Genomic DNA, 25668 nt, shown 5'->3' on the forward strand with positions numbered 1-25668 from the left:
GATACAAAAACTGTTCAAAGTTGTTTTTTCTCACTCTTTTAAATAGTTTATTTTTATGTTTGCTGGTAACTAGTCAATGTATTAGGCAGTTTACTTTTTTGTTTGGCTCCATGTCTTTTTCAGCATTCATAAGAAGAGAAGTTCTGTTTAGCAGATGGCCTTTTATTTCCTGTGGTGAACTCTCGTGGATTTGGTGTAGGCTTTGAGGATGTGGACTTGGGTAGTGAAGGGTAACTCCATTTTGGGTCAGACTCCCACTCTGATGAACCTCCATGGGGAGACATTAGTGCAGGGCTAGTGATTGTAAGAGGCATCAAACAGATCAGAGAGCTGAGCTTTTCTGGATGCACAGCCTCCAGTTCTTTGTGCTAAGATGCTTTCAGAATAATTAGATTTTGGTAAACTAAGGATATTTTTTCTGAAACCAGCAAGGCTTTCTGAACTTGCCATGTCATAGGTATCAACTCTCCCAGTCAACTCTATCCTTAAATTCAAGTTTTTAGAGCTGTTCTGCAGAATGAGTGTACTTTAGGACCTTCTTAACAAGCATTGACCCTACAGAAGTGTGCAAGGGGATTATTGATCTGCTTTGCTGTGAATGTTGACTTCTGTACTTGAGGTAGCATTATGCAAAGCTAATCCCAGATTAGTGCCTTCCCAAGCAGGCAGGGTAAACCAGGCTCTGATAGTTAAGCTTGTGAAAGCTGTAATATGTAGGTAAGAACACACCTGAGATCCCTGCAGACTGATGATTTATTTTGGTGCCAGGAAGATGTTTTTAATGGATTGCAGTGGAATTCAGCTGATGGAGAAGGGAGTGTTGTGCACAGCTTAGATTTCAGCATCAAACATGGACAGCAGTTTGTATCACAGGGAATTAACTTTCTTGAAATGTATTTAGCCTGACAGCAGAGACCAAACCAACTGAGATTTCAGTTTTGAAGGCAGGATCTGTATGAGGAAGATGGATGATTTTCAAAATTAGGAACTTGTGGCTTCTGTTTGAGGTTGTTTGCTTTGTGTTTTTTAATATTTGTTATATTTAAAGCCAACAAAGTGTGACTGAAGTTCCCTAAATCAGAAAATTTTTTTAGCATGGCTGTGTAGTGAACAGCTCTGATGGCTTTTGCTTCCTGAAAATCTTTTTGTGTACCTCAGGCTTCCTAACTGTGGGGGCCCAGTTTAAATATTCCCCTCTTTAAAATTTGAGCTTTCAGGGTGTAAATGTGTGCATGCCTGTTTAAGTTTATATTGTATATTCAGACAAATATGCATTTATATATATATATATCAAATAAGAGCACCATGAGCAAGTGCAGCCAGTAGAAACAAAACACTCTGCCACCTCCAGGGACATAATGTCCTAATGAAATTAGGAGGTGGGTAAGCATTTGATCCTTGTGTCACTGTAGCAACTGGCCAGTTATCCTCCTGACTACTGGTGTGGGAGGAGGTTCACGTTTCTGGGCAGTTCAGAGCAAACCTTCAGTTGCTGTTAACTGCAGAACGATGCTGTAGAGCTCTTGCTGCAGCAGCTCAGTCCCCTGTCCTTGGCTGACTGGGGAGCCCTTCAGCATTTTTCAGAAGCAAGCTTCTGCAAGGCTGTTTTATTGCTTGTCTTATTGGTTTGGGTATTCTGGGGCCCACGTTTCAATGAATAAAACCTGTGACATGCAGAAGATGAGTTTATGCTTCTTTAACTGGATAGATTTCTTGTTTTGTGCATTTCAGGGTGTTGGAGGAAAGATTCCTTCCTGAGACCTGGATGGCTTTGATTCCTGGTTTTTAAGTAAAACTCCTTTTTAATAATCACATCATAGCTGACAATTTTATCTGCATTGTAAATAATGTATAAGGATTGTACCTGTCTAAAACTGACTTGTGAAACCCTGTAAATATTAAACAAATACAGTATCTGAAATCTTCTAACATGTTATTTTTTTTAAATTGGCAAAATTGTTGCTGTCTGAATCAAAGGAGCAATAATCACTCCTCTTTACGAAACCTGAGCTACTGCTTGGCTCTGAAGCCTAACAGAAATCAAAGGGAAGTATGTTCTCATGTTCTCTGTAAAACTTGCATTTCCACTAGACAGTTTTATATAAGCTGTCAGTTTAACATCACACAACTTTTCTTTCCAACAAAAGCACCATAGCAGAAACTGTAAATCGTGTTTGCTTTCAGGGAGAAATGCAATGCAAAAAAGATGTTTTAGTATTTGGTTGGTTTTTTTTTTTTTTCCCCAAAATAAAATTCCAGAAACTGTTTAAGATTCAAGAGAGGATTTTTAAAGCAAGGAGTGTGACTGGCTACTTTCTTTGTGTTTGACTGCATTGGAACTGTCAGCTCCTCAGGTTGGTTTGTTTGTTTGGCTTTTTCAAGAAGAAAAGGAGCTCTTACAACATTTTGATTTATGCTGGCTTCCAGTTATTGCTCTATTTACTCTCCTGGATAAGGAAATCCACAGCTATTCTCTAGCACTTTCTAGGGCTGATCTCACTCAGGGGAGGCTGAAGTAGCAGACGGGATGTACACTCTTCAGAAAAGCTTTCCATCCAAGAGCTCCCTTGCACTGAAGAGTTTTCACCTTTTCAGAGAAATTACCCCGTGCAAAATGAAACATGTGGTTCTGTTATCTGAGTTTTGTCTTGCTGGGGGCTGTGTCTTTAGGCTGGGAGCTTTTAGAGGTCTTTTTGCATGGAAGTTTAGTGCCAGAGTAAATGCTTTCTAATATGAGAATCAAATCTTAAGTGTTTAGAAGGAGAGGTTTGTGTGAAGCTCTGCTGCTTTGGGACCTCAAACAGTGAGCTGATCAGTAGAAGGGATTGTTTAGCAACCTTTTGTTCAGTTGTTAGAAGTGAGGGAGTTTTGTCATTTAAGTGAAAAATTTAGATTTATGTAGGTGGCAATGTTTTCATCTTTGTCACTGTGGGAAGTGAATCACTTTCTCCTTTTTAATGGCGTGATAACTGTGTGATAAGTGTGATTTGGGAAACTGTTTGCCTGTATCCTTTGACTATGGAGCAAATGGAGCCTTTCCTAACCAGAAACGGGGAGAAATCATGCTTTTTGGTTTTGTTCTGCTCTTTAGATCCCCAGACGTGACTGATCTATGAAATGGCAGAGAATGGAACAGATTGTGACCAGAGACGGATGGGAATGAGCAAAGAGCAGCACAATGGGAACTTCACAGGTAAGGGGAAGTAGCTTGGCATGTAAAATGGCCAGCACAGTGCTCCAAAGGAAATTTGTGTTGGGGCATTTTATGCCCAGATAATGTAAAGGACCTCAGCTCCTGAATCCATTTTGCTAAGTTCAGTCACCTCTAAATCTGAAGTCCAAAGGTTTTATGTGTTTTAAAGCCACAGCATAGTTTATATTGTGCATTTCCATTCAGTTATCTCTTTTTTTATTATTTTTTTCCCTCTTCTGAACTACAGAATAAGTTCTTACTCTGCTGCTAAGTGTGTGAGCCCTGTAGAGCTGACTTGGGTACCAACAGGGGCTGCAACAGGACCAAGTGAAAAAACTAAACCATGTTGGCAAGTACGTGTCTGTAGAAGTCAGGCTATACAGCCTCACCCTTTGGCACTGGGAAGTTAGGACTTGGTAATGAAAGTCAGTTTTACTCTGGGAGAAGTCCAGTTGTCTCCCAGTTTCTAGTTTTGCTGTTGCCATTTAGCTTCACTGTAATTTATCCATTTTGCTGATAAATTATCAATAAGGCAGAGAGCTAATTCCTGCCTTGCCTCTGTTTTCCCTACTGCTATGTCTGAAGCAGGCTTGGGTGAATGTTTAGGACTTGTAAAAAGTAACCTGAGAAGGTTTCATGCAGAGCCTTGAGTCACTGAGTTATCTGTGCTGTGCAGCAGAGCCATGAGAATCTTTTTAGTTTGTTTCCTGTCAGTGCTGAATGTGCTGGTTCCATATTTGAGTTCTGTAACCAAGTGATTTCTCAAGTTGTGTACAGCCTTGCACCATTGTCTGTGGTGACCTTTAATAAAAAGAGGCATAAAAAACCAAGGTTGAAGCATTTTTGTTAGACATGGAGTGAAAAACTAGAGAATAGAAATTCTTGATGGAATGAAGGATTTCAAGAGGAGCTGTCTGTGTGTATGGAACAAAGCAAAGCCTTTTATTGAAATCATTCTGTAACTCTGGGGGAATGTGGATGCCATCCAGTATTTGTCATCGTAGAATTGCTGTTTTTTCATCTAAAGCAGCTGATTTTTTACAGCTCAAGAATACAAAATTCCATGGGCTATGTAACTAATGAGGTATGCAATTTCTCTGTCAGTGTTAGCATCTGATAAAGCAGCATGTTTCAATTACTGGAATAATACAGCTTGAGTTACAATGTGCTGGAGGTGCCAAAGATTAATATTGTAAATGCAACAGCTTTTGACAAGTCTAAAATTTATGAATATTACTGTGGTGCTTTAAAGTATATAAAACAGCATACATATGTTTTGTCTTTGTGCAGTAAGCAGTGTTTAAACAAGTTCAGTGTATGTTTGGATACAAGAGTTATTTTTGTTTGTTCTTTCCATTGTTTTATGTTCCTTGTTTTTTTTTATCTTATTTTGGAATCCATTTTATTTGAAAGCTTAACAATTATTACCACTCATTAGCTTGACAGCCTTTGGACACACCATTCTCATCCAAAAAAATAGCCAGGGTTTTTGTTAACCTTGACTGGTTTGTAAGTGCAAAATAACACAGTTACTGGAAGAACCTTTCTTCCAGGTGAGTGCAGTGAGTGGTGTTACCCTAACGTGGAGCTCTGCTGTACAGGCAAATCCCTGCAGTTAAGTTGACCAAATTTATGGGGCTAGATGACCTTTAGAGGTCCCTCCCAACCCAAATCATTCTATGCTTTTATGATTCTGGTCTGTCAGGCTGGTGAAAGGCTGCAGTATAAATGCAGATCCTTTTCATGGGGGCACCTCCTGTCTGCTGGGCTCATTTTGGAGGAGCTGAAGAGCATGGCCAGGCTTAGCACAGCCTGAAGAGCCCAGCTGGGGGGGGTTGATGCTCTTACCCAGTTACATGGTGACTGAAGTGTGTAAAGAGCACACGTAATTCAATCTGGTTTGATTGGAGATGGCTGAGAATAGCTTTGGAAGAGAACCAGATGCCAAAAGTTCAGAGTGAAATGTGGTCTCTGTAGAGTCATGTGTGACCCTCATACATTAGCTGGTTTGTAACTGGGAGTGCAGTGCCTGGCAAAAGGCTTGCACACACATCAGGCTTTTTGCACTTTCTGCCTATTAGATTCTTGAGTGGTCACTCAGCTACACAGAGGAAAAAAGTCACCTGATTCCTGATGCTCTTGGAGCAGATGCTTTGAGATGAATAGAACTATGACTAGGAGCTCATGTGAGCTTTCTTATCAAGGCAACCAAAAAAATCAGTTTCTTTTTGGCTGGGCTAGAATCTGGATTATCAGCCTGTTTTTTACTGTTCTGTTGGTTTTCATTTGCAGAGTCCTCTTTGAGTGAACGAAAGCGAAGGGACCGAGAAGAGAGGTTGAACATTGTCCTGTGGAAACAGCCACGTGTTACCTTGCAGTATTTTCTCCTGGAAACTCTACTAAACTTGAAGGAATGGACCATAAAGTAAAGATAATTTCTTTAACTTCTGCTAAGCATTCTGGGGAAACCCATGCCCTGATTCAGTAGGTCACTCTGACATCTCCCTTTCCCTGATGATTCACAACTTTAAAATTCTTCTTTCAGAAAAAAAATTTCTTTTTGAACCTTAAAGGTGACTGTTGGAACATACCACACTTCTTTTTGGTACCTTAACCTTCTTTTTAGAATGACAGAAGTGTGAATACAGTGAGGAAGTGCAGCCATTCAGTGGAAGAAAATTGCAAACTTCCTTTCTAAAGAGTTGGATATTCAAGTTTGAAGGAGGATGTACAGTGTTTAGGGATCCTTAAGGCATGAGATGTTGTACTTAGGCCTGCAGTGTTATGTACTGATCTAATAATGTGTTAATATCTCTGATCTTCAAATAGCTCAACCAGAGCAGGGTCCAGGATTATGTGGAACTTTCAGTGATGTTTATGACAAGCAAAGGGTACTTTGAATAAAAGAATAAAAAGGTTACTTTGCTTGTAAGCTATGTGGTCCCTTTCACAGCAGGAAATTATTTATTAGAGCACTTTCCCTAAGCATTATTTACATTCTGGATAAAATGTGCTTTTATTCTAGGCAGAAAACCTGTGAGTTGCAGTCCTAACATTCCCTGCTCATGCTGAAGTGCATGGCTATTTCCAAACATTTCAGGCTTGAGAGGGCTTAGGATATCAAAAGTATAAAACAGGAGTAAAATTGGCAACTGAAAAGACCAATAGTAGCAGCTATCCTAGTGCTTGTGTTGGTAACTGCAATCTCTTGTGAAACATTAGTGACTGGTTTCCTATATGATGTTTCATATTTCTTTTTTCTGCCTAGCTAAATGGAGGTTTTGTTCACAGCTTGCTCTTTCATGTCTGACATCTTCAAGTGATGCTAGAACTTTTTATATCAAGCAGTGCTTCCCAGAAAATACTAAAGCTTAATCTACTCTGTGTTGCTACATTCACATCAAGTACAATGTGTATATAAAGCTAAACAGGCTCAAAAGTAATTTATTATCAGATTACATAGGAACTTTACACTTTTCATCCATTACTGTAGTAGCTTCCTAATGTTTCCTGCATTGCACTTTGCTCAGCCATGGATGTTGTTGATGGTCCAGTGTTTGGGACCACCTTGGCTGCAGAAGCTGCGTGTTGTTCTCAGGTTGTATTTGGTTTCAGACAGTTACTTTGTTTTTGTTGGGTGTTTTGGGGGGTTTTTTGGGTTTGAGTTTTTTGTTTTGGTTTTTCTTTGAATAAAGAAAAAGGCATGGCTGAGCTTTGATCTCACGTTAGAGTGAAACTGAGATTTTCCTATAAAGAATAAAAGCTCCCCAGATATTTTCTTGGGAGGTTTCTGCTTTTATAAGGGCAGACTTTTCAGCTGCCTTTCTCCCTGCTGACCACATCTATGCAAACCCAGTCTATAGGGGGAACTGAAGTGATTTTGCAGTGCATGCTGGATGGTGAAAAGCCCCTAATTTAATTTATTTGCAATTAATTTAAATGCCATTTGTCTTTTAAGATTGTGGCATCGGCGAAGTATCTTGGTGTCCTTTGTCCTGATGCTTGCAGTGCTCACAGCCACCTATTACATTGAAGGAACACATCAACAGGTATGAGGTTTTCAAGTTAACTGTCCTTAGTGACTAATCCTTCCTGTGCTGAAGTAGATGGACTGGGAATTGTCTCCCTGAAACTGCAGTGTGTCTTTTGAACTCCTCCTCACTAGGGATATTTCTTTCTCATGCCATGACTCCTCTCGTGTGTGTGGATGAGTTGGTTGGTTTTTTTTTTAGAGATGTGGAACAATCAGCTGTATGTTTGACCTTCTGTAGGTGTTCCCCTTCTTGTCCATTCCTCCAAAGCACACCTCCAAAGCTGCAGCACTCCTTCACATCTGCTGTTAGCAAGCTTTTAATAGTGGTGTGTGAGCTCTTGAGATACAATGCTCAACTGAGTCATGTTAGAATTGCATGATTCCTGAGAAAATGTTTCTTTTGCAATGGAAAGATCTCCTGACCCCTGTCCCACGTTGGGATAAGATTATATCTAGACATAAAATGGTTTCATGGTTTGAATCTGATTCTCTAATGCTTCTTAACCCTCATTCTTTTAAAGAGGCTGTTTTAAATTTTTTTTATGCTTTGGAGTACACGAAGACTGATGCTTTGCATCCCTTCAGGTGTAAGCCATAGCTTCAGCATAAGGTGATGATGTTGTCTACACCTTTCCCCTCCCAGTTTCTCCTGAGAGTTTCAGATTTTCCCTGAGGGCAGGCAGCCCTTTAAAGCCTTCAGAGCATTTCCTTGTGCATCTGAATTGTTTTACTGCTCTGACCCTGGAATCAGCAGGTTCCCAGTTTCAGAGAACTTCCTTACCTTCACACTGCTGTGGTGTGTCCCTGGCTGCCTGAGAGACAAGCAGGTCTGGCACAGGAGTCCTGGCTTCCCAGGACTTCCCAGATGCAGTGAAATGAGTTGCTTCAGCTCATCATATTCTTACAGACTCACTCCTTGAGACCAAAGCAGTGAAGTCATATTGGTGGGTGGTAAATGGGTGTGCAGTTTCTGGTAATCACACCCCTGATAGGTTAAAAGCTGACCTGGTTGGTGTCCCGGGCAGCTGCTTGATCCACTCCAGATTTGCCACTAGATGGCTCTGACAAACTGGTGTTGAGGCACATGGCCCCGAGGCTTGGCAGAGCGGTGCTGCTCAAGGATTCCTGGAGCTTGATGGCAACAAACCTGTGCCTCTGGCACTGGGGACTGTGACCTACAGGGTCCAGTCGATACCTGAGTGGGGTCTGAGTCTTGTGTACCAGCAGGGATCTGTTCACCAACCTTCCTCCTCCTCCTTCTCTGCAGACCTGCTAATGCCTGTCTGTACCATCAGTGTGTGCTTGGACATGAGCCACTTTCTGCTGAAAGCATACTCAGAAAAGTGAAGCATAGCTGTGGTTTCCACTTGCCATTTTCAGGACTTTTTTACACCCTGATGTGCTGAAGCCTGGTCAACTTCATCTTAGTTCTGGTGGTCCGTGGGTGGCATAAAATGGCACCTTACCTCTCCTTGGGGCTGTGCTGCAGGGGAATTGAAGGCTTTGCTCATCCTCTCAGGATTGCTCCAGTGGGAGGGAGATGCTGCTTCCCCTTTTCCCCAACTTTTTTATGTCTTAAATTTGCTGTTACTTTCCCATATCCCCTCATTTATGTGTCCAACCCACAAGCAGCATTTTAATTGTTACTTAAAGGTTCCAAACCTGGGAACTCACTGGTCCAAGATAAAGCATTCAACAGGCTGGGAGTGTAGTTCCTTCTGTTTGTTTAATCTGCTCAGGCAATTCCCTGAGCTGTCTGCTCACTGCTTGGGCTCCTGTAGACATTGCCCAGGGTTTGCTGCTCACTCCTATTGTCCCTATTCTGTATTTCAACCTCCTACTGTTTGCTTTTTTTATCTCCCTCCTTGGAAACTTGGGGATTCTGAGGCATGCTGGGCTTTTCTTTTGGAAGTGTGCTGTTTTCTGTAAACGTCTGTGTTGTCATTGTAATAAATTGCAAATAGAAGCACCTAGGGTTTTCTTTCAGTTATTGCAATCAGGTAACTATCTCCATTACTTTGTAGCTTTAACTTTCTCCCCTAAGGGATGTAATAATAATCAGATTATTTTTGCCTCTTTTTCACCTTCTCTTTTTCAGTATGTCCGATATATGGAGAAAAAGTTCTTCTGGTGTGCCTACTGGGTAGGATTAGGCATTCTGTCCTCTGTTGGACTTGGAACAGGTCTCCACACCTTTCTGCTCTATCTGGTAAGGAATTTCCATGCCTTGTTTTTTCTGCATGAGCATTTTAATTTTGCATATTTTAATATCTGTGAATAAAAAATATTAAGTCCTAGATGTTATGCACTTCTGAAGGAAAATAAACCCTTAATGTGATGCTTCTATGTGATTCATATTCTATACTGCATAACCTTGCTTTGGGAGATATTAGCCTGCTGTCAACCCACATTTTGAACCAATAGGTCAGAATCTGCAAGCTCTATCCTCTTAATTTTCCTAATTTAAGTGGAACAGTTTCTAGTGTGTGCAGCTCCAATGTTTCTATTTAAAATTTTTCAGCATATTCTTTCTTTTACTATCTTAAAGTGATCATGCTTCTAGCTGAAAGCTCTGAAATGAGCAGCTATTTTAAAGGTCAGCCTATATTAATTTTGCTTTTGTAATAACAGCAAGAAAAAGGTTTGTCTGCAAAGATAAAATAATTTTCTGTTGTTCTGAAAACTTGTGTGGTGTTGTTTACCTCAGCTTTGCTAGGAAAGTTAGAGAAATGTTTGGGTGTGTTTTGCTTTTGGCCATTGGATTAGTTCCTTGTTTACGAAACCACTGTCCTGGATTTAAGAGAAGGATTCATGGCCACAAAATAATTAAAACCAGTTTATGCAACAAATGTCATCTTGTATTTGGAACAATTACAGATGTTTACTTTCAGAACTGCTTTAATCATTACCAATGACACAGAAAATGCCAGCAGAAACAAGAAACTCATGCTTTTTCAGCACAGCAGGGCAATGCCTCTTGGATCGAATGGCATCTGCATTTGAAATAGTCTTGGGCTGATTCTTAGTGCAGCTTCTTTCCTGCAGGCTGGGGGGGCAGAAGGTGCAGGGGGAGGGAAACTGGAGCTCAACAGAAACAAGTTTATGCATGCACAGCCTTCTAGACAAAAATACTGCTGCCAGTCTCACTGATCAGAAATTTAATAAAGCTGATGGACATGGTGTCCAAACGTTTTTGTGTAGCTCTAGTTGGCAATGTACAGAACTCTGATTTGCAGAGGAGATGGTGTAATAGCTCAGACACATTGATGCAGGGGGAGCATCAGTCAAAACCATCAATCCCAAACAGTGTAGGAAGAAAGAAGTAAAGGTTCTTTTTCCTCCTGTGCTGGATTTAGTGATTAGCACAGACTGTAAGTTTAGGACAATTACACTTTCTGGGCAGCCTGAACCCTGAGTGGGTCATGTTTTGGTGGGGTGTATCTAGCTCTGCAGCCAGTAGATGGCAGTGGGAGTGTAAAAACAGGAGCTCATGGCCCTGTTGCCATTTTAAATACCTGGACTGTTAATACTGTTAACGCAGCTCTACATACAATGTGCTGTCAGTGTAGTAACACACTCCTTAATGTCTCCTCAGCTTGACCCTACACCTTGGGTGAAAGGGAACACTGAGTCTTGGCTTTAAACTGTTGCTGCAGCTTTTAAGGGTAAATTACTTCAGAACAGTGTTCTGAGTTTAACACATCTGGAAACGAGGTGATTATGAGCTCCGGCGTTTAAAAAGAGGAGTTTCAAGCTGGGTTTGCTTTGTTAGATATGCAGTAAAAAAAGTAGAAATACTTGGAAATTTTAAGAATCCTTTGAAGTACTGGAGTAAACGGCCTCTAAAAGTAGAAATTCCACAGGTGAAGTGGGGAGCTCACTGTACTAATGTGTTTACATTACTAAATATCATATTTTCATGTTCCATACACTTTAATTACATTTCTTCACTACGAGAAAACTTCTATTGATTCAAATAAATGCAAAGTTGCAAAAGAGCAAATCTTCTCCCTGGGTTGGGTTGGCTGGCAATAGAGAAGAGACTCAGTAAGTGTTTTAAAATTGCTTGTAATTAATTGCTCGTTTAAAATCTGTATGTAGAGTGAGATTGTTGGGAATGCAATTACATGCTTGGAGAACAATGCTCTCGGGCCCACCCATGTGCTGCTGAGCTCTTGTTGATGCTTGCAGTATTGTCTGTGCTCTGAAGGGCCAGAGGGGTAGGAATGGTTGGCATGCAGGCACCTGTTCAGGCAGTGGCTCCAAACTCCTTCAGCTGTGACACAGGTGCATCTTTTTTTTTTTTTAATTAAAAAATTTATATGTACTGCCTGCAACTGTTTTCCTAAGGAGCTGCTCCTAAGCACAGGCTGTTAGCTGGGCAAATTGTGGGAGCAGTATATGAATGACACTGGGTGTTTGCTTTCCCTGGTTTGCTCTTTTTTCCAGTGTTGAAAACTGTCATTTGTCTGAATTCTTCAGAGCATCTCTCAGCAGCTGCGTGTCGGAGCGGCGAGAACTCTCAAGTGCCAAGGAGAGAGCCTGGGGTTAGCTGAGAAGGGAGCACTTGGGAACAGTTTGTAAAGTCAGCTTTACAGTCTTAATGCACTCTCAGTGAGGGGGGTGATGTTTCTGCCCCTGGGTAATGTCAGTTCACATCTGATGTGGATTTTGTTGGTTGCCTGCATACATCTCAGTCTAGGAAAGGGAGATCAATGTAGTTAGTTTGACAATAATCCTTTTATTGCTATTTTGGCGAGTAGATAACTTTCTATGTATTATAAATCTGAACATTATCTGCTCTGTTGGCTTAATGCTGCTTCTTTAGTTGGAGCCAGCACTCAATGTAAAACCTGACATGGCTTTTTCAGCAACAATTCTCATGCTGCAAATTGGCACCGAGCTGAGGGCTGGCACGGAGCGGATCCTCGGCGCAGAATTAGGGAAGCAGGCCACTCTTCCAAGAATCCTTTTTATTCTGACGCTTTCAAAACAAGTCTGCTGGCTTATTTTCCCCAAGTCCATTAAAGGTTTTTCACAATTCTTTATAAACAAGACTTTAAAAATAGTAATCATGGTGTGATTCTGTAGGAAATAAAACTGCTGTGATTAACGACTCTCAATCCCGGCTTTAGCAGCACGCGGATTTTTTTTCCTAGTCCTGAGATGTTTCCTCTTCCACTGGTGGTGGATTTTGTATTAAAATATAAATGGCATGAATCAACTGCTTACCAAAAAAAGATGACTGAGGGTAACTCGTCAGGAATTTCTTTGCATTTGTACATCTTGGAAGAGGTCTGTTTGCTGCCACAAAATGCAATGAGTGCGCAGGGGACACCAGATGGAGCACGGGGTTGGGTCATTGCCACCCTCACCCAAGGCTCTGCCTCGTGATGTGCTTTGGGTTCAGCTCTGGCAAACGGGTTGCAAAAGATGCAAACAAAATCAGCCTGGAATTACCACTGATGGAAAAGCTTTGCAGGAGAAGGGGATGATAAATGTTACAATCAGCAGTGGTGAGGGATGAATGAATTCCTCGCAGGTCAAAAGTGCAGAGCGGGCTTTGGCTCTTTGTGTTTGTGTTTTTGTTTCTTAAATATGGATCTCTGCTTGCTGGCTGATAGAGCCAAGTGGAGCAACTGTTGAAAGGGTTGTCAGTGGTGGAGGGTTGTGGAGCAGCACAAACAGGAAACGTGAGGTACAATGGGAGCATGTTGTGTGCGGAGGTCACGCCAAAGCTCAGAGTTTTTCAGGACTGTCCTGTGGGGTTGTTACTGAATTCTTACTGGGGTGTTCTGTAGCAGAGTGGAAGAGAGCGTGGCAATCATTTCAGGCCATGAAAAAGAACAGAAAACTGCCTTTAAAGAGGAGTTGAAAAGGCAGTGTCCTTATTGACAGCACTGGCTGTATAGGGCTGGTTTATCTGGGCTTAGGGGTTCAGTGTCTTGCTTTTGTTCTGAAATTGGTTCCAGGGTTTGGTTTTGACAGATGTCAGATTCTGACCTCCTGGAAGTGTGGTAGTTTGCAGCTGAAGTGAGTTGTGGTTTGCTCTTCTCTGAACTGGTTTAGGTTAGAAGCTAAAGATTTAAATCCAGACACCTTGTGCAATGGTGAGCCCTCTAGCTTTTAAAAAATAAGAAAAAAAAAAGTCAGTGGAAATGGTTTAAAAAAAAAAAAGAAAAACCCGAAGCAAAAAAACTTTTTCCTGACAGGACTACTGAAAAATATTTAAAATTAAATTTAATTCCTTTTAGTTGTCTGGTTTCAGGAGCTGAGCTTGTAAGGAGACTCAAGATAAAATTACTGAAGTGCTTCTAAAAAGAAAAGCTCACAAAACAGGGCTTACTCCACTTCCATGAAGACAGAATAATTTGAAAATCTACACTTTTTTTTTTTCCCCCTCCATTTATTTACTTGTGACTTTAATGCAGGAGTATTTGCATAGTGATTGTCAGCTTCAGGACAAGTCTTGCTCTTCCCATGTGGATCATTTAAAACTAGAGTGAGTAACCCAGCAAACTGTGGGTTCTGTGTGTTAAGGAAAAACCAAGAAACAAAAGCTGAGCTGGCTCAGGTGGGAGGGTGCAGCAGTGCTCCTCTTGCCAGCACTGAATTATTTTTGTTAAGTGAGGTGTTTCTTTCAGTCCATGCTGTTCAATTCACATGTCAACTTGCAAGACAGAAACAAGTGAAATAAAAACTGGTTCTGTGCAATATCTGTGCTCACATTACCCCTGCTGACTTGTTAAGGTTGTTGTAAGAAATAATAGAGAAAAATGCAGAAGATAGGAATTCATTCTCATGTAAGTTGAAATGGATCCTGTTTGTGTGAGGGCTGTTTGTGACTCTTGCTCTCTCATTTGTTTCCTTCATGCCTTTAAACCTACTTCCTCCAGCTGTCCTAAGCTTTTTACAATGAACTGAAACATCCTGGAATACTTGAACCAACAGAAAACTTTAAATTAAAAAAAAAAAATTTGTGCTAACTATCTCTTGTTGGGAACTCCTGCTTACAGCTCACATGTTCAGCTTGAAACTGCAACACTGACATTAATAATGCACTGCTGGACTGGAAGGGTCCAAGGAATTAAACTGGACTCTCTTGCCAGATCAGTTGTGTAACCTGGGTGTTTCTTAAATCTTCTGGTGCCTTGCTTGCGTTTAAAAAAAAAAATCTGATATTTGAAAGCATGTTTTCATGGAGAAAAACGTTCATTTGTAGTCTTAGTGCCCCTAAGTGCACTCACTGCTCATGTACATGTCAGATGCCAATAGATACCTGCAGAGAATAAACCCAACACCCCTGGTTTAGATTATTCTGTGGCAGAAAAATTCCTTCAGCTGCCACAGCTCAAGGGGGGAGACTCTGATCCGAGCCCCAAGGCTGCTGTGAGATGAAATCAGTGGTAGTTTAAGTGCTGCAGGGTTCAAGCCTGGCAACTGCTGAGCAGACCCTCCTGGTCCCCCTGTCCTGCTCTGAGGGTGGGTGGTAACCTCAGGGCTTGGTGGAGCAGCTGGAAGCAATAACCTCCCATACTGCCAGACCTCCTGAGTCAGAACCCAAAATGCTGCAAGTGCCATACGTGGCCTCCAGTGCTGCTGCACGTCAGAGCCTGGATGGTTTATCTGAAGCTGGGACTGTGGCAGTAAACAGCTGAAGCTCCTCCATCTGTGTGGGATCAGCCACCTTGCTTCCACTTTTCAGAAGTCCACAAAATCTTGATGTGACATTAATCTATACCCTGTATTGAGCATCTGGGACAGCTCTGGTGGTCTGAACTTGCACCAAGCTGAGGAGTCAGAGCTGATCTGTACACTCTGGCCTCTGCTTTTTAGATGCTGACACCTTGTTTTCATTATCTGCTTAACTTCCTCATCGCTGGTTCTGTCTCTCAGCTCCACTGGGAGGTCACATCATGCTTTCTCCTCATTTGCTCCCTTGGAGCCTCTGCTGTTCTTTATTCCTTTATTTATTATGCACAGCCTGAACTTTGTACTTTCCATGTTGCTGCTTCCTTGACCAGGCTGAAAATAATGATAACTGCAAAATGCTAATTGGAGATGTTGCAGCCAATCACTATGGCTGCTGTCAACCTGAATGGATGCTGGGATTTATTCTTCAGAAGTAAGAGGTGGGAGGTGAGGCAAGGAGAGGATGCTGACAGATTATTTTTGTCTTCTGTCAGCACCAGGGCACAAGCTTGGATTCTTCCAGTTGTGCCTTTCCCTGACACAGATCTGTTTGCTCCTACAGAAAGCAGTGTTGCTGCAGCCCTACAAAACTTCTGCTCTTTGTGTTACTCCTCATAGCAGCAACGTGGCCCTGCTTGTTACACATCCAGTGGCACCACGTGCTCAGTGGTTCCTGTTCAGTCATATTCAAAGCTTGTGGCTCATCATTTGGAATTTCCATCAGCTCTGCACTGTGGGGCAAGGCTTGACTGAAGTGAGAATAGAAACCTGCTGATAGATATGATGATTGTAAAATTCAGAAGTTGCTTGAAAAGGCTGTGACATTCTGCTAAAACAAGCCCTTACTGCTTGATGGATGTTTGTGTCACTTGAAGATGCTCTAGGTATGGGATCTTTCTTCATTCTGACCCCATCTTGTAGCCAGCACTGCATACCAGACATTGTATAAAATCACAAGACATTTTAATCTTGTAACACACAGCCAGACAGACTAGATTGACATATTTACTAGCCACCTCCAGATCAAGCTTTTCCCTCTTAATCACAGACCAGTTTTCTTTGTGGTTTCAGTTGTCCACTGCTCTTGAAGATAAAAAAGATGCTGGAACTTGGTTTTACTTTCTTGAGAGGTGTTATGACTTCATAGATTAGCATGAGATGAGCTGCAGCCTGGGGCAATGCTTGCAGGATGTTTCCCATGAGAAGCAAGATTTTGTTTTTCCAATTTATCTTAATCATATGTAGCATGACATGTTTTCCCCCTGTGGAAGGGCTGAGTCTTGAACCTAGGATGAAATGCAGTGTATCCATGGAGGAGAACAGATTTTTAGTGCATTAAGTTCAGCAGTGAGTTCAGTGCAACATCTTTCTTGCTGGCAGACATATCACTTTTCTTTGTCAAATGCTTCTAAATTAGAGAGAGCCCAAAACTATATCTTCCCCAAATAGAAAAGGTTAAATTTAGATGCAGTTGTTGTTGTGTCACTTCAGCAGGGTGGCTGCTCTGTGAAGGGGCATGTGAGAAAACAACCTTTAATACAGAATGAGTTAGCAGCTTTAGTTGTGTTCTAGGCATAGAGACTGATTAATGGTGTCAAAATAGAATTAATTTATCATTAATATATATATATATATAGTCATTTTTCCTTACAGTGAAGACTTTTCTCTTTTAGGTATTTTATCAGACTGCTTTTAAGGACTTAGACCTTTTTTTTTTTATGTCTGCTGCCCCGTTCCACTCACACTGCTGAATTTCCAAGTGTAGCAGATAAAATATTATACTCCCCAGAAATATTATAATACAGCATTTTAAATAACTTATTTCTAAGGATTAGCAGTGTCTATTCTGACTTGGTTGCCTTCAATCACTGAACTGAAACTTCTCTGAAGGCCTCTGAGTTCAAGAGGTCGAGGTTACCTTCCATGAGACATTAGGGTTGTATAGATAGGGATTTCCAAACTCCCCTAAATTACTGTTGCTAAAAACCAGATATATGTTGAGTTGATCTTGATGACCAGATCTTGTCTTGCTTGATTTGTGAATTGTACAGATATTTCTAACAAATGGCATTCCAGCCTAACCACAGGCTCCTTCTGGTCGTCAGTAGTGGCAAGCAAATGTTTCTCACCCGAGTCAGCAGAATGTTTCTCAATTTCTTCTCTGTTGGCCTTTGTTAGTGCCTCCTGCAATTTAAAAGGCAATGAAAAAAAATATATATATTGGAAGAGGATGAGGGGAAGACAGTTGGTGTTCAGGATCTTACATGCCTTGAATTTCAGAGACTCTTCCTGGTTTGGCAAGCAGCATCTCTACTAAATTGCCCCGTTTTAGTATTTGTTGTCTGGTTTGACAGTTGTGCAAAAAGCCTTTTCAAAGGTAGAAGAGTCAAAGAGGGGATATCTTAGAGGCTTTCCTGAAGTGTTGAAATAAACTGAGCTATTGCAGAGAGGCAAAACACTCCATGGACTGTGGCCCCATGTGGAGATGGAGGAGGGAAGGGTGGAGGCAGTATTATTTGTGAAGAGGATTAAAAAACTGTTTGGGAATTAATCCTGGCACAGGGAGGAGTATAAAGGAGTGTATATTAACTGGGATTTTCCAGAGGTGGCATCTAAAGCTCATTTGAAGTTGGTTCCCTCTTCCATTCAGAGTTAAACCATCACTATTGCCAAACATAAAGCAAAATGGCACCTCTCTTATGAAACATCCAGCACCCCTCCCACCCCTCCTCCCCTTCCACCCACACTGCAACCATGGTCCCGTTCAGCCAACCATTGTTTTGAGGTGCTTGGTAACCATGGCTTTGGGAAAGTAGAATGCTCTATGTGAAGCTTTCAGAGCTGAGCTAGAACAAAAGCAGATGTGGGAGATGTTGCAGACAGCTGGCCAGAGCTGGGAGATGTTGTCCATTTGCTAACAGGACAGCTGAGCTCCCCTGCCAGGGGAGGACACAGGATTCTTCTCCTCCTCTCCTTTGGCTTGCTCTGAGTTCCAGTACTCCACACTTCATCACTCTGAATCAGCCATTTATGCTTTGTTTCTTATTCCAGTTCAAACGTGGCTTCTGTGGGTTCCATAACTCCCAACTTTTTTCCATTATAGAATTGTTTACATGACAGTGGTAAAAACACATCCAGTTGGCCTCATCTTCAGGTGGTTCTCTGGCTGCTTACAGCTGCTTTGTGAAATGCCTTTTTTCCCATTGGCTTCTCCTTGTAACATTTGTCCTTTTGCAGACATTTGTTGAGACTGGGAGAGCTCTCCTAACAGGAGGCAGCTTTTTGGGACCATTAAGCCATTTCAGGGATGGCAGCTCCATGGAAGGAAGCTGCTCATGGCAAGGAGCTCCTGCAGCAGCTTCCTGGTGGGTGTTTTGTCATTTCTGGCTCTCCCCAGGCTAAAAGCAAAAGTACAAGACAGAAAATCACCTTTATCCTGGCCCAAACCAGGACATTCACACACCTCAGATACAGTCTGGGAAGAAATGCTGGTACTGCTCTCAGTGAAACCTTGCAAGGGGCTGGGAGCCTCAGTGCAGTAGTGGTTAAATTTGTCTCTTAGTATTATAAAAATGAAACTAAGTCTGGCATCCCAGCTGGCTGTAGTTACTCTGTAGTGTGGCACGGCTTCCACGTTTTGTGGAACTGAAAATCCTACTTCTGGATTCACACACCCAATCTCAGTGCCTTGGCAACGACCTCACACTTACTCTCAAGGCAACGTAGGAAATGGTCATTTACAACTCGAGTACCTGGGGATTTCCTCCAGGCAAATTTGCTGTTCAAGAGAATTTTGTTGCAAATTTCTGCAAGTGAAACCCATAAATTTAAGGAAGATGGCCTGAGACCTTTGTCCCAAAGTAGCTGTCAGACTGGGGAGGGACAATTAAATTCCTGAAGCTTCAGGATGCATTGGAGAGAGATTTCCAGGTTTCCCATAAATGTGCTTTACAATTTTAGCAAAGTTTCAGCCCTCTTTGGATTTTCCTAGATGAGTAAAATAGAGATAAATGATTTGTTTAGAGATGATGAAGCTGCTGGGGCGGGGATAATCTTGCAACAAGTACCAAAACGTTTTCCATTGCCTTTGGGGCCTGTAGAAATGTTGTCAGTATACTTCAGTAGTCATTGGTTTATTCATCCACTCTTTGTTCTCCTTGCCACATCAAAATCGGTATTGTGTATCAACTTTGGGATCTCCTCTTTTTCTGTTTTCCTTCTGTGAACCTTTTGTGTTGTTTGTTTTTTTGTTGTGAGAGAGCCTGTGCCTCATTTATCAGCTCAGGGGCTGTATCTTGTTATTCATATAATCCCAAGGATGCAAGAGCATTTTTTAATTATTCTTCTGTAAAGTAACAAGGAATAAATTGAATAATTTCATGGGTATCACAGCAACTTCTCTTTTACCAGTTGCATGCCTGAAGGAGGGTTTTCTTCTGCATTGCTTACATATGAAAACAGTAGTTTTTGCAGGAAAATAGAACTGGTTTTGTTTGGGTTTTGTTTCAGCATCCTTTTTTCACTGCCATTAAAAAATTACAGGATCAATGTAGTTGCTTAACCAGTGCACTGGGCTCTTCAGTGGCACCTGAAATTTTGATGACCTGAAATGAGTGAACCCAAATAAAATTGGAAAAAGCAATTGGAACTTCACCTTTTGTGTGAGACCTGCTGTGGAATTTCACCCTTTCAGGTGCAAATGAAGCTGACAGAGTCCTCTGGCTCCTGGGTTTCAGTGAGCTTTGGAAACCTTGTGCAGGGGAATGGCAGTCTGAGGTCTTTCTCTCATTATTCTGTAATACATTTAGCTTTGATTTGGTTTGGGGGTGTCAGACTCCCTTTTTGCTCTAATGAAACATCACTCATTTAAAGGAAAAGATTGTTTCCCAATGTAACATCAAACCCCACCAAATAATTAATAGCAAAAGTTAAGGTTGTGTGTAATTTGCTCTGCATATAAATAAAATTTATTTCAATTTGTGACCTTATGTAAGGACCTTAGTTTAACTCAGTCCTTTTTTTTTTTAACATTACTAACAGCCAGAGCAAGAAACATAGCAAGTTTTAGGTTCCTTGCATCAGGGATAAATGTGGGGTTTTAATTTTAACTTCTGTTATCACTATCACAAGATACATTTGACATCACTTGTGTTTTTCAGGGTCCACACATAGCATCAGTCACTCTTGCTGCATATGAATGTAACTCAGTGAATTTTCCTGAGCCTCCTTACCCAGACCAAATTATCTGCCCTGAGGAGGAGACGACTGCAGGATCCATCTCTTTATGGAATATCATCTCAAAAGTCAGGCTGGAGGCCTGCATGTGGGTAAGGTTTGGTTTATTAAATTTAAGCAGTTTTAGATCTATGCACTTAATTACTGTGTTCAGCAATACACACAAATTCCTAAATTTGCAAAATAAAGGTGACATACACTGCCAACAGTAAAATATATCTGCAATATGATGCCTTCCTCATCCTCCCTCTATCCCTGGACAGTTTAAATGTCCTTTAAAATATGATATTACTGGGATTTTATTAAATGCAGCCTTGACTACTGTTCTAACTGCCAGCAGAAAGCACTCATGGACCTCAAAGCTGTTAATGTAAAAGTTAAGTTTCAGAAAGGGTATTTCCATCCCAAATAATTGGATCTTACACTACATGCATTAAACAATAAATAATTTTTTAAATTTTGAGCCTGTAAAGTGAGTCAGATGAGTAACTGAATGAAGTTGGAATTGACTCTGGCCCTAATTTTGTAGCTGAAATGATTTTCTGACTTGCATCAATAGAGGTGATTAAAACAAGAGCCTTATGTTGCATGTCTTAGTGTATTGTATTCCTGTTTTTCTGCCTGTTTCCACCATGGCAAACTTTTCACTTAAAACAGGAAAAGCAGAGTAGGTTTGAAGTGAATCAGGTTCTTAGGAAACGCTGTCATTGGAACTTCCCTTCCATTTTCCTTTTTTTTTTATTTTCCTTCCGCAGCTTTTAATAGGAATTTGATTTTTGGAAGGTTTTGGTCAGCTAGGTTGTTTTTTTCATTATGTGCAGATGATTTTGAATTGCCATTTGCACAGATGCCTCTGCTGTGAGCTGCATGCCAAATTAACTTTATTTATTTTGAAGTCAGTAGACTTCCTGTTCCAGCCCAGTATTTAATTATTAAATTCTTGGTTGACCAATTCAAATGTAGAGAGAGGAAATTCTGAAAACACCTGGTGTCTGCCCTTGTATTCCCTCTAAAAAAGGATAAGAAAAAAAGATATTAGGATAACTTTGGTCACTCTAACTTTTAAAATTATCAGCAGCTGTGTTACTTAACAGAAATTCCAGTTAGGTTGTACACATTGCAGACTAAAGGAATGTGTAGCAGTACCAAGCTCAAAATAGTAACAGAGAAAGTGGACTTCAGGCCTTCTCAAGAAGCAAAGTACATCTTAAATTTCACTCTTTCTAGTGAGAGCACTGAATTGCCTGAATGCTTGATAAGTAACTAAACATACAAGTACTTATGAGACCATCAATAGAAGATTTATTTTTATTTTCTCCCTCATCCCCCTCTGCTGAAATTTGTTTAATGGAGACCAGAGTAACAAAAATGCCATTTACCATCAGGTTTCTAGGGTTGCAAAATAAAAATGTAGCTCAGGGTAAACATCCATTGCTTAATCTCCAGCATGTAAAATAACTGAGCTGTGATGAGAATCAAGTCGTTTAGAAATGAGCTAAGAGAGCTGCAAGCTTGTGACCTGAGCAGCCATGGGGGAGAACAAACAGCACCTTCAGCTGTGTCCCTGGGTGCAGGAACAGAGAAGGGAACAGCAGCAGAGCAGAACAGTTGTACCCCACACTCTTCCCCCCCTTTCCTTCTTCTCCCCTTCCAATCCCCTCTCAGCCACCTTTTCACTGAACTCTGTCTCCACTCCATTTTCCCTGGGGAGCATCCTCTGTCTACCAGTGGTGTCTAGTGTAATGTTATGCTTTCTTGGAATGTTTCATGAGTACATAAACATTGCTTGCTAATTTCCTGTAAGCCAGATCAAGTTGGCAATTGCTGCTGCTTCTTCCAGTATGTTTCTTTTGTCTTAATTCCAATTCATTTTCTGTGGAAGCTGTTGAAGAAACTTGTTTTTCATTCTGTCACTCTCAAACCAAATGTCTGTCGTAAGAGGAAAGTAATGGGGAGGTCCAGCAAGTGAGAAGACTGATTTTTGCAAAATAAATAGTGAATTTAATTAATTTTCTGCTTTTAAAATGGAATCAAGAATATGAAGTTTAATTCCTAATCTGGGTACAATTGAATGAGCTCACGAAATCCTTTTAATTTTAATTTAATAGAACACTGGCACTCAGTGCTTACCTTAACACTTTAGCCAGCAACTTCTAATTGTATCTAAAATCAGAATTTACCGTGACAAAAGAAAGGGAATAAAGAGATTTATACAGATGTGCTTCTAACACAGACCCCTGAGGGGAATAGGTACAATAGCACCAGCAGCCCCTTTCCTTTCAACTTGTAAAACAAAATGCTGCTGAAAGGCTCCAAAGTGAAATCTGGCTGATCTTGGCTGTTTGGAGGGTGGTGGCAATGGAAGTTTTCATGTGAAATGTTGAGAGCAGGACAGTCCCAGTGGGGACTTTGCAGACCTCTGACTCTAAACCTACCCAGACTGAGTATCCTGCAAGGTTTGAGTGTGGGGATTTATCTGCACGAGGGATTTGATTTGGATCTCCAAACCATCAGCAGCTCTTTCAGCCAACTTAAAGCAGGTACAGTTTTATTCCAGAGATTAAAATCATTACTGATCCCCTGCATGTCAGCAATAGCTGATAATGAGTGTTATGAGGATTAAATATCACCGTGTCTGAGGAATTATTAGGTGAAATGAAAATGATGCTTTTTTTCAGTCACTAAAAATTGGCTCCACCAAGCCTGGCCTGCAGAATGACTCTCAAAACCAATCTGCTAGGTGTATGCCAGTTTTCACAGCCTTCCATCCCACAGGGACAAGGAATCCAATAGTGCCCTACATTTTTAATGTGTTGCAGCTTTTTTTTTTTTTTTTCTTTTTACAAGAAATAAGGGGAAAGGATAAAAATGTTTAATTGTGTGGAATTAGCAGAAGGAGCAGCCTGTATTCTGACCAGGATCAAATCTATTTAAAAGATTCTTTCTAGAGGAGTAATTTCCCAGTTTCCTTTTCTGAATGTATTTGTGTTTAAAAAAAAAAAATAAATTACCATTTGCCTTTCCAACTTCTTGTTAGTTCAAGGAATCTGCATGTAGAAGTGGAATTCAAAGTTAAATAGAGAAAATGCACAGCTAATGTTAAAAAAATTAGTTAATTACTGGTTTGGATCCCATAATTGCTTCTTTTTATTTTTTTCATCCACTTAAGGAACCTATCTGCAGCAGACATGAAATCATATGATTTTTGTTGCACTTCTGAAATGTTTTGTAATAATGAGCATGTGACTTAGCCAATTTAAAGAAAGTTCATGTCCAGTACACACATGCAAACCTCTTCCTTAGTTAACAAAATGAAGCCAAAGCAAATTGGCAGAGCCTGGAGAAGCAATGTGACTTTTTGTTCTTGCATCACACCGAGAACATAACCTCAAGTTAATTTTTCTGAAACGTTGCTGCTACTGTTTCCAGGCTTATCTGCCCTGGTGCCAGAAATAGGCAGATTAATGAAGTTCAGCTTGTTGCACTCCTGTAAATTTGTCTTCTGTGGAAAACAAGGGTAAAAACAGATGGGGCTGTGCACTTCGTGTGCTTAAACTGAGAATTTAACAGTTTGAGCAACTGCAGAGAGTGGCGGGACTTCAAACCACAACCTGATGATTTGGAATATCCACAGCAGCTGGAATTCTTCCTTGCTTGCAGCTGCATATAGAGCAGGAACAAAGGAAATTGAAAAGCTTTCACATTGCTTCAAAGGAATAGAAAGCATTTGTCACAACAGAGCCTGAGAAAGAAAAGCCATCTGCATGGAGCTACCTTTGTGCACTTTTACAGTGTGGTGCCCAACTATTGTGCTGTTACCTGTCCTATATTTAAACCATTCTGAGTTTAATCCAAGTTCCTGTCTCATTATTCCCTGTTTATCCATATGTTCAATCTCAGCTGTCTATCTTTTCTTCTTTTCCTTGGTTGAGCTAAGGTTGCCTTTACCCACAAGCCTGAAATGAGTCATTTGATGTCCTGAGAAAACAAATATAATTTTCCTGTGGTGAGGAGGGAACCAGGCTTTCATCTCGAGTTCCCTTGGCTTTTTTCATTCCATCTTAAGGAGAAAGAACACTCGAGATCAAGCTTTGCTCAACCTCACTTTCCTTGCTCATAGCTCTGGTAAAACTCAGACCTGTTTTCTGACAAACACTTGCACAAAGTCTCATGACTGACCACGTAAGCTCCGTGATGGCACCGGGGAGGAGTTCCCAGATGATTTTTTTTGAAGGCTGCTGGGGACCAAAGGCTGTCACATGCTGGCACATGTGTCTGGCACCATGTGGCAGGGCTGTGCTGAGTCAGGGATGGTGTTGGGGCAGCAGGGCCCCCGGCCTGGCTTCATCTCCCACAAGCTCCAAGCTCCCCGCCGCAGCTGGCTGCAGGAGCTGGGCAAGCTGCCACTCTGCAGGGCCCCAGAGATCCAGAGAGCAAAGCATCCTGACCTCCCAGACCTCAGCTTGGGAGCCACTGCCTTGCAGCACGCTGGGCTGCCCCAAGAGAAGCTGAATTCTGCTGCCCAGGGGAAAGGGGGACGAGGGGATTTCCAAGGAAGTTTTTTATGGATGAAACCGGGGGAAATTGGAGCCGGTGGATAAAAGCAAACTTCTCAAAGCAGTTGGTCTCATCAGTTGTGATGATCTGAAATGTCCTCGGGACTGTGTGCATATCACAGGTTTCCTGTTGAAGAATAAACATGAAAATAAATCAGAATTATTCTTTTCCCAGGGTGCTGGCACGGCCATTGGAGAGCTGCCTCCATATTTCATGGCGAGGGCAGCCCGACTCTCTGGTGCTGAACCTGATGATGAAGAGTACCAGGAATTTGAGGAGATGCTGGAACATGCAGAGACTGCACAAGTAAGAACAGTGCAAAACAACAGAACTAATAAAATACAGATCAACCAAATGGAGTCAATAATCATGCCAATGAAATGAGAACGGGCCAGCAATCAGTTGGTGTGAGTTCACAGGGGACTTCCCCAGGGAGGGAAAAAGATCCTCCAGTGGGTAGAGACACCTCTGGTGATGGGAGGCCAAGAATGCAGCTTGTTACAATGGTTCAGACAAAGTATTTGCTGCACATACTGCATTAATTTAGATTTCCAAGAACAGCACAATAAAGGTAAGGGAGAAAGTGGGCTAACAAAGCAGTGATAGAGGAGGTGCTGTCCTGTAACTCTGGCTGTGAGAGCTGCATATTAATCTTCCCTAGGCCAGGAGATGATTTTCAGTCAGCTCATCCCCTTCAGATGGCATTTGCCTGCCTTGCCACTAACACCCTCAGGGGCCAGTGCATGACCCATTCATCAGCCTGAGGAAACATGTTTTTCCTGATGTGAAAATGCAATCAAACTGCTCTGAATCCCTTTTTGTTGCTCTTGTCATTTATTTTCTTGATGGTTTAAATGCAGCTTGTGTTACAGCATGGTTTGCAACTGACGCTGTGCATCAGTCAGATGATATTGCAGATAAGTTTTCATTCAGTTCAGGAGTCTGCATCCTGTTCACA

The 25668-nt window shown here is 41.4% G+C and overlaps 1 protein-coding gene across 2 annotated transcripts in view; it reads left to right on the forward strand.

Moving 5' to 3' along the window:
- VMP1 (vacuole membrane protein 1) overlaps positions 1-25668 on the forward strand; it is a 65630-nt gene that overhangs the window by 5559 nt on the left and 34403 nt on the right. Inside the window, exons 2-7 of one of the 2 annotated variants that reach the window (XM_030462284.1) lie at positions 3092-3193; positions 5486-5618; positions 7152-7242; positions 9325-9435; positions 20078-20245; positions 24885-25016. In XM_030462284.1, the coding sequence (XP_030318144.1) occupies positions 3118-3193; positions 5486-5618; positions 7152-7242; positions 9325-9435; positions 20078-20245; positions 24885-25016 (711 nt within the window). In that variant the 5' untranslated portion in view covers positions 3092-3117. Of the gene's footprint in view, positions 1-3091; positions 3194-3469; positions 3547-5485; positions 5619-7151; positions 7243-9324; positions 9436-20077; positions 20246-24884; positions 25017-25668 lie in introns of those variants that run through there. The other variant, XM_030462285.1, reaches the window with a different exon arrangement.

Source organism: Calypte anna, chromosome 19 (assembly GCF_003957555.1).
Source record: "Calypte anna isolate BGI_N300 chromosome 19, bCalAnn1_v1.p, whole genome shotgun sequence".
Classification (NCBI taxonomy): domain Eukaryota; kingdom Metazoa; phylum Chordata; class Aves; order Apodiformes; family Trochilidae; genus Calypte; species Calypte anna.